Source organism: Dryobates pubescens, chromosome 11 (genome assembly GCF_014839835.1).
Source record: "Dryobates pubescens isolate bDryPub1 chromosome 11, bDryPub1.pri, whole genome shotgun sequence".
Lineage (NCBI taxonomy): Eukaryota > Metazoa > Chordata > Aves > Piciformes > Picidae > Dryobates > Dryobates pubescens.
The window spans coordinates 26097514-26111949 of record NC_071622.1 but is presented as its reverse complement, the minus strand read 5'-3'; the positions used below and the strand labels follow the sequence as shown (position 1 = coordinate 26111949).

The 14436-nt window shown below is 40.3% G+C and overlaps 1 protein-coding gene across 2 annotated transcripts in view; it reads right to left on the bottom strand.

Moving 5' to 3' along the window:
* DENND1B (DENN domain containing 1B) overlaps positions 1 to 14436 on the bottom strand; it is a 155653-nt gene that overhangs the window by 116388 nt on the left and 24829 nt on the right. For both annotated transcript variants that reach the window (XM_054165461.1, XM_054165460.1), the window contains exon 3: positions 1046 to 1089. In XM_054165461.1, the coding sequence (XP_054021436.1) occupies positions 1046 to 1089 (44 nt within the window). The remainder of the gene's footprint in view (positions 1 to 1045; positions 1090 to 14436) is intronic.

Genomic DNA, 14436 nt, shown 5'->3' with positions numbered 1-14436 from the left:
CCCTAACCAGACATCCTACCTTCTATGTTTGTGTATTTATTCCTTTCATCATGAATCACCTTACAGCTGTCTTTATAGAATGCTGTACTATTGATTTTTAAATAAATAAATAAATAAACAATTTATCAAGATGTACTCTCCAAAGATATTTCCAGATCATCTGCTGTGGTGATATTACCAACAAAGAATATGTTTGACTCAGTATGAGTCTAAAAAGAAGAGCAAAGAGAGGCACTGAGTCAGAGATATTTGTTCTGTTTTGTGGGCTTATGTGTTGGTGTTTATGAAAATAAAAATACTTCCATGGAAGAAACTTACCTAAAAGTGGCTTAATAATAAAAGTTTCATTTCATTTTATTAAATTCCATTGTTAATGACTGTAACAAAAGAGTTCAGGGGGGAAAAAACCTCTAACACACTAACTACTATCTTTGCTATCACTACAACAGTGAAACCCTCCATCAGTCCTATATGTACAAACTTCCTTTGAGGATTATTAACACAAGAAGACAGGATTTTCATGCTTTCAAAAATCAGTAAGTTTAAATCATTGTCTCTTATAAAGGTCAGAGAATTATTATTCTTTTTCTACAAGCAAATAATTAGAGTATCTCTAAAACAGTTTTCATCATAAAGGATTAAAAGAATGGGATATATAAGTTCTGACATTAAAAGACCATACATGTGCAGCTTTTCAACTTCTTTATTCTGGCAGGGTTTGTTAAGACAATTTATAACCTCAACATTTGGCAAAGTTTAGTTGATAAATTTTCCACATTTTCAATCCTACCACAGATAAAAACCAGTACCTCCAACAGAAATAGCTTCTAGAAAGTAAGGTGATACAGAGAATTAGCATAATATACAGTGCTCTACAACTGCTGTTACATATTCCTGTCACAAAGGCATTCTAATCACCAAGCCACCAGTTGGGTGAAGACATCCTCCCTGCTATCATTAGCATCTGCCTCTCCAAAGCTGAATAGGAGAGCTTTTTTATTATTATTCTAACATTAAAAAAAAAGTTCAATCTCATGTTTCCAACCTGGTCTCCAAAGTCCTCCGGGAACTTCCACAGTACCACTGGATCTGTAAATAATTGACAGACAGCATTAATCAGAGGCAAAGGAACAGAGTATTACAGTCAGAGTGCATTAATATTAAAGAGAGGGTCAGCTTAGCGTCAAGCTTTGAGGCAAGTGCAAAAAAGTATCTAAAAACTAAGGAAGATACTGGATTATTAAAAAGACTCATTTCATATTTATGAAGCTGTATGTTTGTTGTTTTACATGACAGCGGGTTATAATATACTGAACAATTTTCATATTCAAATCTTTCTTTTTAACCTTTGAGTACTTCATCTTTTCAGCATCTGTTCAATTTCCACATTTCAATTTATGTAAAAAAATAGTGATCTAAAACCTTTTTTCCATCCAAGAAAAAAAAAGGTATAAAATTATAAGAAGGGGGGGAAAAGATCTCTATGAGGTATAGGAAAATATCATTTGTGATTTTAAAGATAGTGCCAATGTAACCAACACTCTCTGGGAAGAGTTTAGAACCAAATTTGAGCATTTTCTGCACAGAGACATTTAAAATCAGCATTTCAATCAGATCTTAAAAGTCTTCATTAACCTATCATAAACTGTTCATTATCAAAATAATCTGTGTTATTTAGGCTATATATTAGCCTACAATTAACATTATTTTGAAGACATCTAATGCAACAACCCGAACAAAAGAACAAATTATGCTTCTCAACCCCCTCCAAGCTTTAATTTCCTGTGACAGAAAATCTTCTGGAGGTGCTACTGTGAAACTGTATCACAAACACCCAGACAACTTCACAGCACTTTTATACCACAGATGGGCAACAGCATTCATCCATGTGCTAGAAGTGAAATTACACATCTTCCTACAAGGTAGGCCCTGCTTGGTGCCAAAGCCTAGATTAGTGGGAGAGCTCTTAAAATTTCCACCCATGCCTTAGCCAGTGTCAGGTTGACCCTTCCACTGCTAGGTGTGCAGCCAACAGCTCTGGATGCAGGAGGTAGGAAAAGGAATGGAGAAACCCACCAGTAAGTGCCAGAGGGTACTGCTTGGTAACTACAGCTTTGTGGCTAGCCCAGGAGCTGCTGAGGTTCCTGTGTTCTGAGAAGCCAAGATATGAGAAGTGTCTCTGGATTTCCACTTCAGTCTTTAATGCTAGCCCTGTCTGATAAACCTGAAACTCCCTTCTTATTGATATGCTTTACATCAGAACAGGAGAGCTCTCCACTTTTTGACAAAGTACAGAGGTTTCTACTCTTCTTCATCCTCCTATGTATGTCTACTGCTGCAAACTGAAGCCAGTGATGGTATTTTTCAATCCCAGCTGCTGATTTCAGATCCTACTGTTCAACACACGGCTGCTGTGCCTGCACTTGCCACTGGCCCACTCACAAGGAGCTGGAGTCTGAAGCCAGTGCTCCTCTGCCACCCCAGGACAGATGGCAAACCCAACAGTGGAACATACATTTCAGACGTGTTGCAAAATTCAACTTCTCAATCAGCTCTACCACACTGTAGACCTAATTTTCATCTAATTCAAATCCAATTGACACTTTGGATGAACATGTGGCCATTTGACTCTTCATATTGGACAAGCATGGTTTTGCTCCTAAGAACATGTGGACAGGCTTCTGCAGCTATTATTTGTGAAAATCTATGTATTTTGCACAAGGCATCTTCCTCCATATACTATGGGGAACAAGGACTTCTGGAGGCAGACAGGAAATGTGGTAAGATGCTATGCTTGTACAAAATGTGAGCAAATAAATGCAGTTACTTAAAATACTTTTTTTCCTCCATCTATTTTGGGTGTATTTAAATATTATTGTGTAATGACCCTATACACAGGAGTTTTGAACATCTCAGTTACCATACTGTAAGGGATCACTTGTTTTTATTCCAATGTACTATCTTGAAAAAATAATGTTTTTATATATGAATAGTGATTGTTGATAAATTCAAGGAGCAGCAATCACAGTAACAGCTACCAAATACTCAATGTTAAGTAATTGATAAATTACTTGCTAAAAATCACTGGAAATTGTGCTAAATAAATAAATACATAAACAAACACACCACTTAGAAAGAGCTTGCTTATCTAAGGTCCTATGTCCACAAACATTTCATGCATACACTTCTCTGCAAACAAGCAATCCCACTGCAGTCCCACTACCAGCTACTTAATGATCCTACACCATTGTCTCTCTTGCTGGTGCAGACTCTTCCACAGCTACACAATGAACCAGATAAGGGAACTGATCAAGATCAAACCGACTGTCTGGAATTTTCCAGGTCAGTCAATCAGATCAGTTCCCCAAAACCATTGCTTTAGTGCCAGAGAAAAAAGGAAGAAAAAATGGGGAATGGGGAGTTGTGGTGAGAAGAGAGCCAGACTGCTTCACCCAGCAGCAATCCAGCCTTAAGCATTTGCTAGACCATCTGAAATGAAAGCTGGTTGCTAGCGGCTTCTCATTCAGTTTCTTATCACCTGTGATGGAAGGAAAGGACTTCAGGGTGCTGGTGGATGAGAAGCTCAACATGAGCCACCAGTGTGCACTTGCAGCCCAGAAAGCAAATCACATCAAAAGAAGCATAGCCAGCAAGTTGAGGGAGGTGACTCTACCCCTCTGGTGAGACCCTACTTGGAGTACTGTGTCCAGTTCTGGACCCCCTATTAGGAAGGATCTGGGAAGGGCCACGAGGATGACTAAAAGGCTGGAGCACCTCTCCTATAAGGACAGACTGAGAGAGTTGGGGCTGCTCAGTCTGGAGAAGAGAAGACTCCCAAGAGACCTTATTGTGGCCTTCCAGTATCTGAAGGGGGCCTACAAGAAAGATGGGGAGGGACTTTTTAGCATGTCAGGTAATGACAGGACTAAGGGGAATGGAACAAAAATAGAAATGGATAGATTCAGATTGGATGTGAGGAAGTTCTTCACCATGAGGGTGGTGAGACACTAGAACAGGTTGCCCAGGGAGGTGGTGGAAGCTTCATGCCTGGAGGTTTTTAAGGCCAGGCTGGATGTGGCTCTGAGGAACCTGATCTAGTGTGAGGTGTCCCTGTCCATGGCAGGGGGGGTTGGAACTAGGTGATCCTTAAGGTCCCTTCCAACCCTAACAATTCTATGCTTTTAAGCCTTGCTGTATCATTTATAGCTGCTTCTATTGCAAAACTGGAGAGCACCTGCCTGCAAGCCAGCGCATGGCCTGCTCTGCAGAGAGGGAGGCTGATGGAGAGCATGGCCAGGGATGAATGGACTTGGCAAGCTTGCTTCCCCATAGCAATAAAACCAGGCAGATTATTTTGGCAGATGTGAAGTACAATTACATGAGAAGCAGTCAGTATATCCAACGCCTCAGTAACACAGTAACAAAATCACAGAGCTTTCTGATAGTTTGTAAAGTGTTTCATGTACCAACTCCTAAATTGGAAAGAGTCTTTTTTTTTTCCCTCGGGGTCATCAGTGGCTAAGTGTAACTGCCAGGCTGCCAAAAAGGAAGCACATCCCAACAGCAAAACCTCCAAGAGGAATTTTTAAATGTCATAATCAGGAACAAAGTGCAATCTCAGAATTAAGCAAAACTTGGGTTTAAGGTCAAAAAATGGGAATAATTCACACCCCTGTAAGGTGCCAATGGAGCTGAAGATTACTTCACAGGAGCGCCTTTTACCTACTGGTAACAACACCAACAGGTCCAAGAACTTCTTTTGGTGCCCTGATATGCTAACAGATATAAAACCTGCAACTATAACTTAAGAGTCCTGCTCAGTTTGCTATCTTCACTTTATATTATTAAGGTACTCTCATACTACATTGGTGTCACTCAATTTTAAAAACTCTGAAGCAAATTCCAGTTCACTGAACTACAGGTATAACAACATTTATCTTCATACCATGAAAGGATATTTATATCATGAGATGATAATTAGATTCATGTGATCTAAATAGGCTGAATAATGGTCTTAATACCCCTTCATGAAAGAGGGGGGAAAAAGAGGGAAAAAAAAAGCCAACATTTTAAAAAAATATCCCTGACTCAATTCAAGAAAAACATTCAGTGCTATATTCAGCAAATATTACATGCCTCCAAGACTTCACCAACTGCTTTGTGCTGGGTTTTGCAGTTGTTATTACTGGCTTTTCACTGGTTATTTTAGTAGGTATTTGCCATACTTTTATTAAGTATGAAAATCTGATGTGACTTGTGCTTCAGAAAGAAAGGTCACTATACTCTTTCTGTGCCTTCACTCTCTGTAAACCAAGCCCTAACACCTATAAAAAGCCTTGGGGTTGTTATGATAATTATCTGAGCCGCAGATTGGGCTTTTTTCAAAAGCTTGTTTGTTTGTGCTTCTGGAGCTAGGCTCAGGCAGTATCCGACACATCTCTGTGGCAACTTCTCACAAGTGCTGCAGAGCCAGAAACAAAAGGGTACTGACTCAGAAATAAAAAGCAGAAGTATAATCCAGTTCTGCAACTTTACACACTTTATCTTCAGATTTACAACAACTGAATTTTCTTCTCCCCGAGGATTACTTTCCAGATACCCCATCTCGTCTGGCAATGTTAGGTCAATTTTATGCTGATTTTATGGGTGAGAGGATGAGAACCACTAAGAACTAGCTGCTGCTATAGCCAGCTGAGGAACTACTGATTTCGTCCTCATTTTCTTCCTCCAACATTTGACTTTTTGGGACAAACTCTTTGTGCCAATTCCAAGAATTATAAGAGGAAAGTGTTAAGGGCACACATAGCTTGTGCACCGCATGCATAAATGTATATACTGACGCATGTGTAAACATACGAGCATCACTTCTTCCTATGCCTACTGCATCCAGGGCAAACAGTTCTTACAAAAGTACATCTTAGCATGTGTCAGTAAAACTTGAAAAACTCCATTCCTAAATATCCTACAGTATTGGAAAGTACATCTCCCAGGTGTGAAGCTCACACCACTGCAAGGCTGCAGCTCACACACACATTGCTAGATATAACTTGTAACATTTGACTTATCTGACTACTTTTGCATCATTTGTGATCACATATGTCTCATATGTCTGTCCCTATATATTTTTAAAGAAAGCTTTTTTTTAACAAGCAGTTAGGACCCTGAGGACCACATCAAGAAACAACTGCAACTACAAGTCAGCATACTTGATACAAAGAGAAAAGTGAGCCACCTGCAATACTTCAAAACTATTCAGAATGTTGCAGTCTAGAACTGCTCCATAAGAAAAATGAATGCAAGTACGATATGTGCTAAGAGATCTTCAGAATAAGCAATAAGTAATTCCTCTAAAAAAAAAAATCTGTTCTCATAGAGGTAACAGAGTGCTACCAGGATGATGAAGGGACTCGAGCACTGCCTGTGAGGAGAGGCTGAGAGACCTGGGGCTCTTTACTCTGAAGAAGACTGAGAGGGGATTTAATAAGTATCTGAGGGTTGGATGTCAATAGGGAGGGGACAGGCTCTGCTCACTTGCACCCTGGGATAGGACAAGGGGCAATGGATATAAACTACAGCTTGGGAGCTTCCACCTCAACACAAGGAGGAACTTCTTCACTGTGAGGGTCACAGAGCACTGGAACAGGCTCCCCAGAGAGGTTGTTGAGTCTCCTTCTCTGGAGACTTTCAAGACTCATCTGGGTATGTTCCCATGCAACCTGTGCCAGATTCTATGGTCCTGCTCTTGCAGGGGGGTTGGACTCGATGATCTCCAGAGGTCTCTTCCAACCCCTAACATCCTGTGATCCTGTGAACTTCATAAAGCACGTCAGTTGTATTTATAGGAAAACCACCTCTGACACATTCTGTAACCTAAGAAAATATGGAAGTACAATTTGTCATGACAGAGTAGATTAGGGAAGTGCATTGGAAACTATTAAAAAAAAAAAACACAAAGAGAGAAATCTTTGTGGGTGGTGAGTTTCCCAAAAATTCAGTACCTATACTCCAAAATCATTACACTTGCAGATTACAAACAAACCCTAAAGTACAACAGGATTAGCTAATTAGCATGCACTCAATTTGGTAATGGAACAGGAATCACAAAAACATCCTGAGAAACATCATCTCAGGTAATTCTCTTGATAGTAACAGTGAATAATTTCAGAGAGAGAAACACAGCAAAGGTAAAACAAAACGGATTAAGTAGTCCAGTATTTTGCCTGGAAAGGAGGAATCTTCATCCCTGTGGGCTTTGTGAAGCAGGACAGACAAAAGACTGCCAAGCAGAGTTGGTCATGTCTTGGGACAGAGGAATGACTAGACAACTGCTCAGTATCCCTGCATCCCTATTTTCTCTGATACTGTAAAGATGCTCATTGGGAAAAAAGCTGTCAGTGCAAAGGGAAAAGAATAAACTGGGGCCAGCAGTTATGGGGGTGGGGAAAAAACACAGTGAGAAAAAGGAAGGCAGCAAAGCAAAACTTGCTGCAGACAGTTCTTCTTTCTTGTCTGGGGGAAAAAAAAAAAAAAAAAAAAAGGAAGTTCTAGATAGTTTTTCTTACATGAATACACAATTAACAAAGATGAACTGGTACACCATTATCTTAGGGAACAGCTTTATAAACACAGGTTTAAGCAGTAAGCAGAATTCATTTTGTTACAATAAGTTGTTTTCAGCAATAAAAAATTAGTTCTCTAAATCAAGCTTCGAATACTGCTATTGTTCAAAGGCAAAAATCTGCTACATACTTAAAATCGTTTGACAGAAACCTGCAACATTAATTAAAATGGTGCTGTTGTATCAATACAGTACAGTGATCAGAAACTAAGTAACTATAAGATGCAACCCAAGCATTTTCACAGATGGACCCACCAGATGAAAAAAATAAAAAACAAACCAGCATTCATATAAAAAAATAATTCTTGCAAGCAAAGAATTCTGTGTATTATATTAAAGTCTGATTGTTAATTTCATACATGAAGCATCAGAGATGTGACAGGAATGGGAGGCACTGGTGTCAGGAAGATCTGAGTATGGCATTGGTCTTCAGCTGCCAGGTGTGGGGGGCGTCAAAGTTGAGCACCCAACAGCTGCTGGAGGAAGAGCAAGGTGCCACAAAAAAGGGGGAAAGAAGGGAGTTACAGTATTTTTCAAGTACCAATAATCAAAAGAAAGAACAAGGGGAAAAGACACTGAAGCAACTTCATAAAAAAAAAAAGTGAAACTAAGGAACACTTGCTAACTTCCCTCACACTTAAAACCTGTCAGATTAAAGGCAATATGTAAATGAGGGTGCCACTGTAGAAAATACTTGAAAGTACACTTTTATGCAAATCCTGTAGTCCACATATTTTTTGCTCATCAAAGGAATGCTGACAGAAACTTCTACAGGACTTGTTAAGTCTGCTCTTACTCTTAACTATTCCACAGAAAGCTTCCAACAAAATGCAGCCAAGCTTAGTCTTTGTATAAAGGCAAAATGAAACACATTTACAAAATTCTATCAAACCTTAACAATCCAACACCTCCTTCACTCACGCTTTACCCACTAACGTGCCTTCTTAAATTGCCACCACTGTGTAAAGTTACTATTTCTGCAAAGAGCAAATGAACACAAGGCAAAAAAACCCGCTGCACTGCAACAGGTATGTTCTCCTCCAAAGCCAGCTACTTCCTGTCAAAGACAGGTCATCTTGAATGCCTGACCACTGACAATGTTAAGAATGAAACACCAGCACTTAGAACCACGTCACTTACAGAGAAATGTTAATGAGTTTCAGAAATTACATTTGCCAGCTTTTATTTCTATATATCAATACACTGAGAAATTTTTTTTCTGGCTCTCGAGGTGCTTACATAGTAAGCTCAGGTGCACATTTGAGCAAGGTGCTGAACCTGGACTTGCCTTTCAAAATCAGCCATAATGAGGCTACAACATAGAAACCTGGTGGCTCCTCTTCCCTTCCCCCTCGCCCCCCACCAGTGGGCCCTCCCTTGTCTTCAGCTGACTGCAAAGCTTGCACACCACTTTGAAATTTATTTAGGTACCAAAGAAGATATTTAGAATGTGTGACTTTTGACGTTTTTTCCTTTTAACTTTTCTCCTACAAAATGAAGTGTGAACTAAATTACAACAGTGTCAAACAAACACACCCTAAATACTGTCCTTTAAGATGGAAAATGGAAAATAACATTTTAGTAGCCTGCATCACTTGCAGTCACAGTAGCTGTCGCCTGTCAGTCCTTGTGGCTGCACATTTGCAAATCAAAAATGGGATATTTAGATCAGTGGCTTCTCAGTCAGATGAAGAAACATAATTACAAAGCCTGACTCCTCACAGGTAGGATGAAAATGTCTTCCTCCCAGTAGGAAGCTTTTCCTAAGGAAATTGCTTTTAACCATACCTGGACATAAACTGGGCAGGTTTAAATGGGGCAGGCTTTCAACTAAGGTGAAAAATGCATCACAGTTTAAAATAATTTCTGTAGGACTTATGCTTGGAAAATGCCCCAAATTACATCTAAGCCAAATTACTCATGGCCTTACCAAGTGTTCCAGAATCAAGTGGCTCTTTTCACAGACATAAAATGTACTAAATGGTTGCAGGACACCAGTACTCACACCACACTTGTGGAAATTCAGTATTATTTCTAATACACAGGAAAACACAGATCCAACTCAAAACTGTAAGAGTCACTCAGTCTTCAAACAAAACAAACAACCCCACAACACACAGACCACGTTCTACTGAGCTGTACACAAACACAACTCAGACTTGAAGTCAGTGGGTCTAGCTCAGTTGGCTGCTCTCCGCATTACAACGCCACAGCAATTCCACAGCTTTTCCATGCAGGTCGTTACTACCCCACTGAAGCCTGAACAGCTCACAGTCTGTATTGAAATGTGTGAATCTGATGCGCACTGTAAAGCCACATGATAGATATACTGATTGTTACGTTTACCAGAGAATTATTTTCAAGTATTTCTACTTTCAAGTTCTGTGATAACAGGTCCTCAGAGTACTCAGAAAATCAAGGATGCAGCAGCAGTGCACAAATACTGAACTCCAACTACTAATCACATGCAAGGCTCAGCCCACCACACTGTAGAGAATCAGGGCTTTGTCTGACAGCACTACAGGTTCTGGACATGACAGTTCCTCAGATCTTTCCAAGTTCCCTGTCTGTAACATGCTCAAACTAGGAAACAAGTACTTTCTCCCTTCTGTGAGCAAGTAGATAATTAAAACTTCCAGTCACAATTTACCATCTCTTTCAGAGCTGCAGGTCAATCCCTTTTTGCACAAGAATTTGTTACCACTGAAGGACAGAGCAGTAAGCCACTTCAGCTAACTAGAGACAGAAAGAAAGGGTCCTTTTGGCTACAATGCTATTAGCCATGCTTCAGGATAAAACCTTAATCAGGGTGAGAGTTCATTGCACAGATAGTGCACAGATAAAATGAATATGTTCAGCCTTCATTTGGTCTCTTCACAAGATAAACAGCAGTTTCTTTACCTAAGTCTTTGGAATGTGTTCATGAAGTGTAGTGACAACTGTGTGTCTTTTGGAGTCACAGGGTTATTTTTTATTTTCCTTTCTTTAACTTGCAATTATGAGTGAAAAACAGCTCATGAAAATTAGGGTCTAAGGTGACAAAAGTATGAGCACCATATATGCTTTAAGTCATTGCTAATGTTTAAGGAAGGTTTACAAAACAAAATACTTCTCCTTCACTAGGTCTCTTGCTCAAAGCTGAAACAAGACAAGCTGTGCAGTAGTCTGATGAAAAGAACAATAACTGAAAATATTAAGAATAAAGTCATTTACCTTTGCAACCAAATACAAGTTTCACATCCCACCCAGTGAGGACAAAAAAACTAACTCACTACATCACTTTGCAAACGATTTTACTTGTTTTAAACGAAGGTACAGGATGCAAAAGTTCTTTCAAAATATCGTGGGCCACAATGGCATTTTCCTATATTAACAGTGCAAGACTGGTTTTGAGAAAGACCTAGAGAAGTTCAAGTACATTGTTACCAAGCAATACATACTAAGCAAATTAGGAAGAAGCAAACCTCTTGCACAGCCAAGCATACTGGAAATGGCCTGTTACTTTGCTCTCCCATGTCAGTGCTGTCTGATCAGAGACAAACATTTTATCTCACAGGGCACAACATTGTATTTTCTTTGTGGAACTCACACAGACTGCACATAGGAAAACTAAAAAGCTTTTGGCATATGACAAAGACATCTCAGAATCTTATGGATGCCTGAGTTATTGCTTTCTGATTCCCTTCAAGAAATACAAATTTGGTATCAGCAAGTAAACTGCCTGGTTGCCAGAAACATGGAATAACATTCAAGATATTTTTCACAGACATTTTTCAAAGGCAATACAGAAGAATATTTAACCAAGAATTTAATGCTTCTGTGAATCTTTTTGCAAACTAAAAGTTAGTCCAGTCCTCTTGCTTCAAGAAAAAAATTGAGTATTTCAGAGGAACTCCCTTTTGACCAGAGAAAATGCAGTGATTACCTATTTGCATCACTTCTTGCTTAAACAGTGCAGCAACATTCCTTCCATTTTCGGATGGTGAGGACCACATCCTGGTCATGGCCCAAGTGCTTAATATTTGAGGGCAGGACCTCCCTGTAAATTATGCCTCTTGCCTTAAATACCAATCACCACAAGCACTAAATTGTGAGGATTCAATAACAGCAATACCAAAGTACATCATAGACTGTAATAATGGAATATGCACATTATCATGGATTACACAACATCATTATCACTTACTACATTATCACTTGCCTTTATCATTTGCGTATTGTGGCAGTTTGGACTGGGTGCCTCCTGCTGCTGCCATTATGGGGTGCACCTCTGGTGCACCGGGTGTCCAGCCCAGTGGGTGGACACAGGAAGCTGCACATTTCATACCCATAATGTCCTACTCCTATAAATCCATCTGCAAGGTCTTACACTTCCTCTTTCTTCCCTCGCCATTCCCGTGGGAGATACTCCCTATCTGGTAATGGAAAGGGAGTTATCTCAGGGCCTCTTGGGCCTGGCTAGGCCTAATGCCAGGAGGAGAAGGGGGAAAGGCAATCTCAGATCTGGCCAGTTGAGATTAGCCTAACAGTCGAGAGGGAGGGGAAGAAAGAGCCCTTGAGGTTTGGGGTATACCCTCAGGTAGGGAGAAGGGAAATGCTGGGATGCTTCTGGGTATGCTTTGGGATCTTCTTTTGCCACTGCGCTTGTAGTTCTCTGTAAAACACTCACTGATTTTTCCATTTAAACTTTCCATCACTTCTTCAATCCATTTGTGTGAGTCTCATTTTTCTGCCCTGGTGGGAGGCAAGGGAGGATCTGCCTCAACCTGGGACACATATATAGATATTCTAGATATAGGAAGAAATGTTTTACAGTTAGGGTGGTGAAACACTGACATATGCTGCCCAGATAAGTGGCAGGAGCTCCATCCCTGGAAACATTCAAGGTCAGGTTGGACAAGACTCTGAGCAACCCAATCTAGGTGAAGATGTCCCTTTTCACGGCAGAGGGGTCAAACTAGATGACCTTTACAAATTCTTTCCAAAACAAATCATTCTATGATATATATATTTAGTACACGAGTAGACAAAAGCCATTTTCAAATATCCTCTGCTAATATTATCCACATCCAAATGTTTTAGATGAACTGATCCCAAACAGGGCAAGTATCCCTAAAACCTAAGGGTATAACATTTATCACATGGAAAGCACAAAGGTAGTAAAAATGTTCTGTCATTTTCTGTGCTTCCTTCTCTCCATCCCTGCCTCTTACCCTGCTCAGTAAGTGTTCTCTTTTCGCAGATACATGGAGGAGGAACATTTTCTTTGAGCCATGCTGGGCAAAAAACCCAGGCTGTTGTTGAGTTTGGACACAGTACACACAGCCATGACCAGCCTGTGGGATGGAGCTGTATCCCTGTCCAAGCACACCTCCTCCTTTCCCACAAGACTATTCAGAGCAAAGCTGAAACTGGAGTTGGCAACACAGCAATTCTTCAGGCATCACAGGCTGGCCTGCATTTCATTTTCTCTTCCCAGAGGTCCTGCATTCTCCAGGTGCAAGGGAAGAAGGAAGGTAAACTCAAACAGCTCTTTACAGGTGCAGGAACCAAGGGCAGTGACAAGCTTAAAGGCATGAAACCTATTGCCTTAGATACTGACTACATGTTCATGTACTTCTGATTTGCAGCAGGAGGGAGACTGTCATTCTGGAAATGGGCCATGCCAGGCATTTAGGGAGTTCCCAGCAGCAGCAGCAGCACCGTTGTCTGTATTACTGAACACCATTCACGATCTAGCATTCACCCTGTACTGTGACACAGACTCCATCAACGTCCTCTGAACACAGGAATCAAGAGCTTTTCATCTGCCCTGGTGAACACTAATCTAGCATACATCTGTTCTAGGGCAGAAGACCTCCATGAAAATACACACTAGAAAACCCAGACCAAGAGGGCTTCTTGCCCAGGCCTCAGCCTGCTTCCTTCCCTCCATCAACTCAGACCTACCTCTCTGGGCCTTTGTGAGGTCTGCAGAGCCAGCCCCAATGACACTGTTGCTGCAAAGACAGACAGCTACAGGGAGGAGGTGTAAGAAGGGCTGTATTCCAGATTATTTATGACATTTCAATTAACTAATACAGATACTGCTGTATCATACATTCACCTCAACTCCATGACTGCACGATGAAATGAGGCTAGGGATTGTGTAGTGATATTCAGCTTGTGTGTAAGAGAGCACACATAACTGTACATAACAAAAGCATATTTTCAAATTCTCTGTCCTGTTTTCATTCTCCTCTTACAGTTAATGTTGGTCTATTTGAAATTCAAACCTTTCATGTTTTGCTTACTGGCTGTGGTAGGAAGGGACAGAAGTGGAGCAGCACTGACAATCAAGACCTGGCCTGGCTGTTTTCTCGGACATCTACAGCACTACAACTGAAACACATCACAGAATCACAGAATAGTCTGGAAGGCACCGCCAAAGGTCATCTAGTCCAACTGCAGTAAGCAGGGGCATCCTCAACTAGATCAGGTTTCCAGACTATGAAAACTTTAATTATATCACACAACATGTCATAATTTACATACCAATCTGCTACAAATCAAATTGAAGCAATTATAAACGTTCTCAGTTACACACAGCTCTAAAACAGTAACAATAATATGTACTAGCCACAACCTACTCATAGAGTTTGATATATGCCTAAACAATTTGTAGATTTAAAATAATCAAAGTATCTTTTTTAAAAATACCTATTTTAGCCTATTTTGATTCAGTGTTCATTTTTATCTTGTTTGCTCATGATACACTAAACCAGAATAAAGATGAAGGAGTACTGATCAATAAGCACTAATCTTTTCGTTGCCTTTGC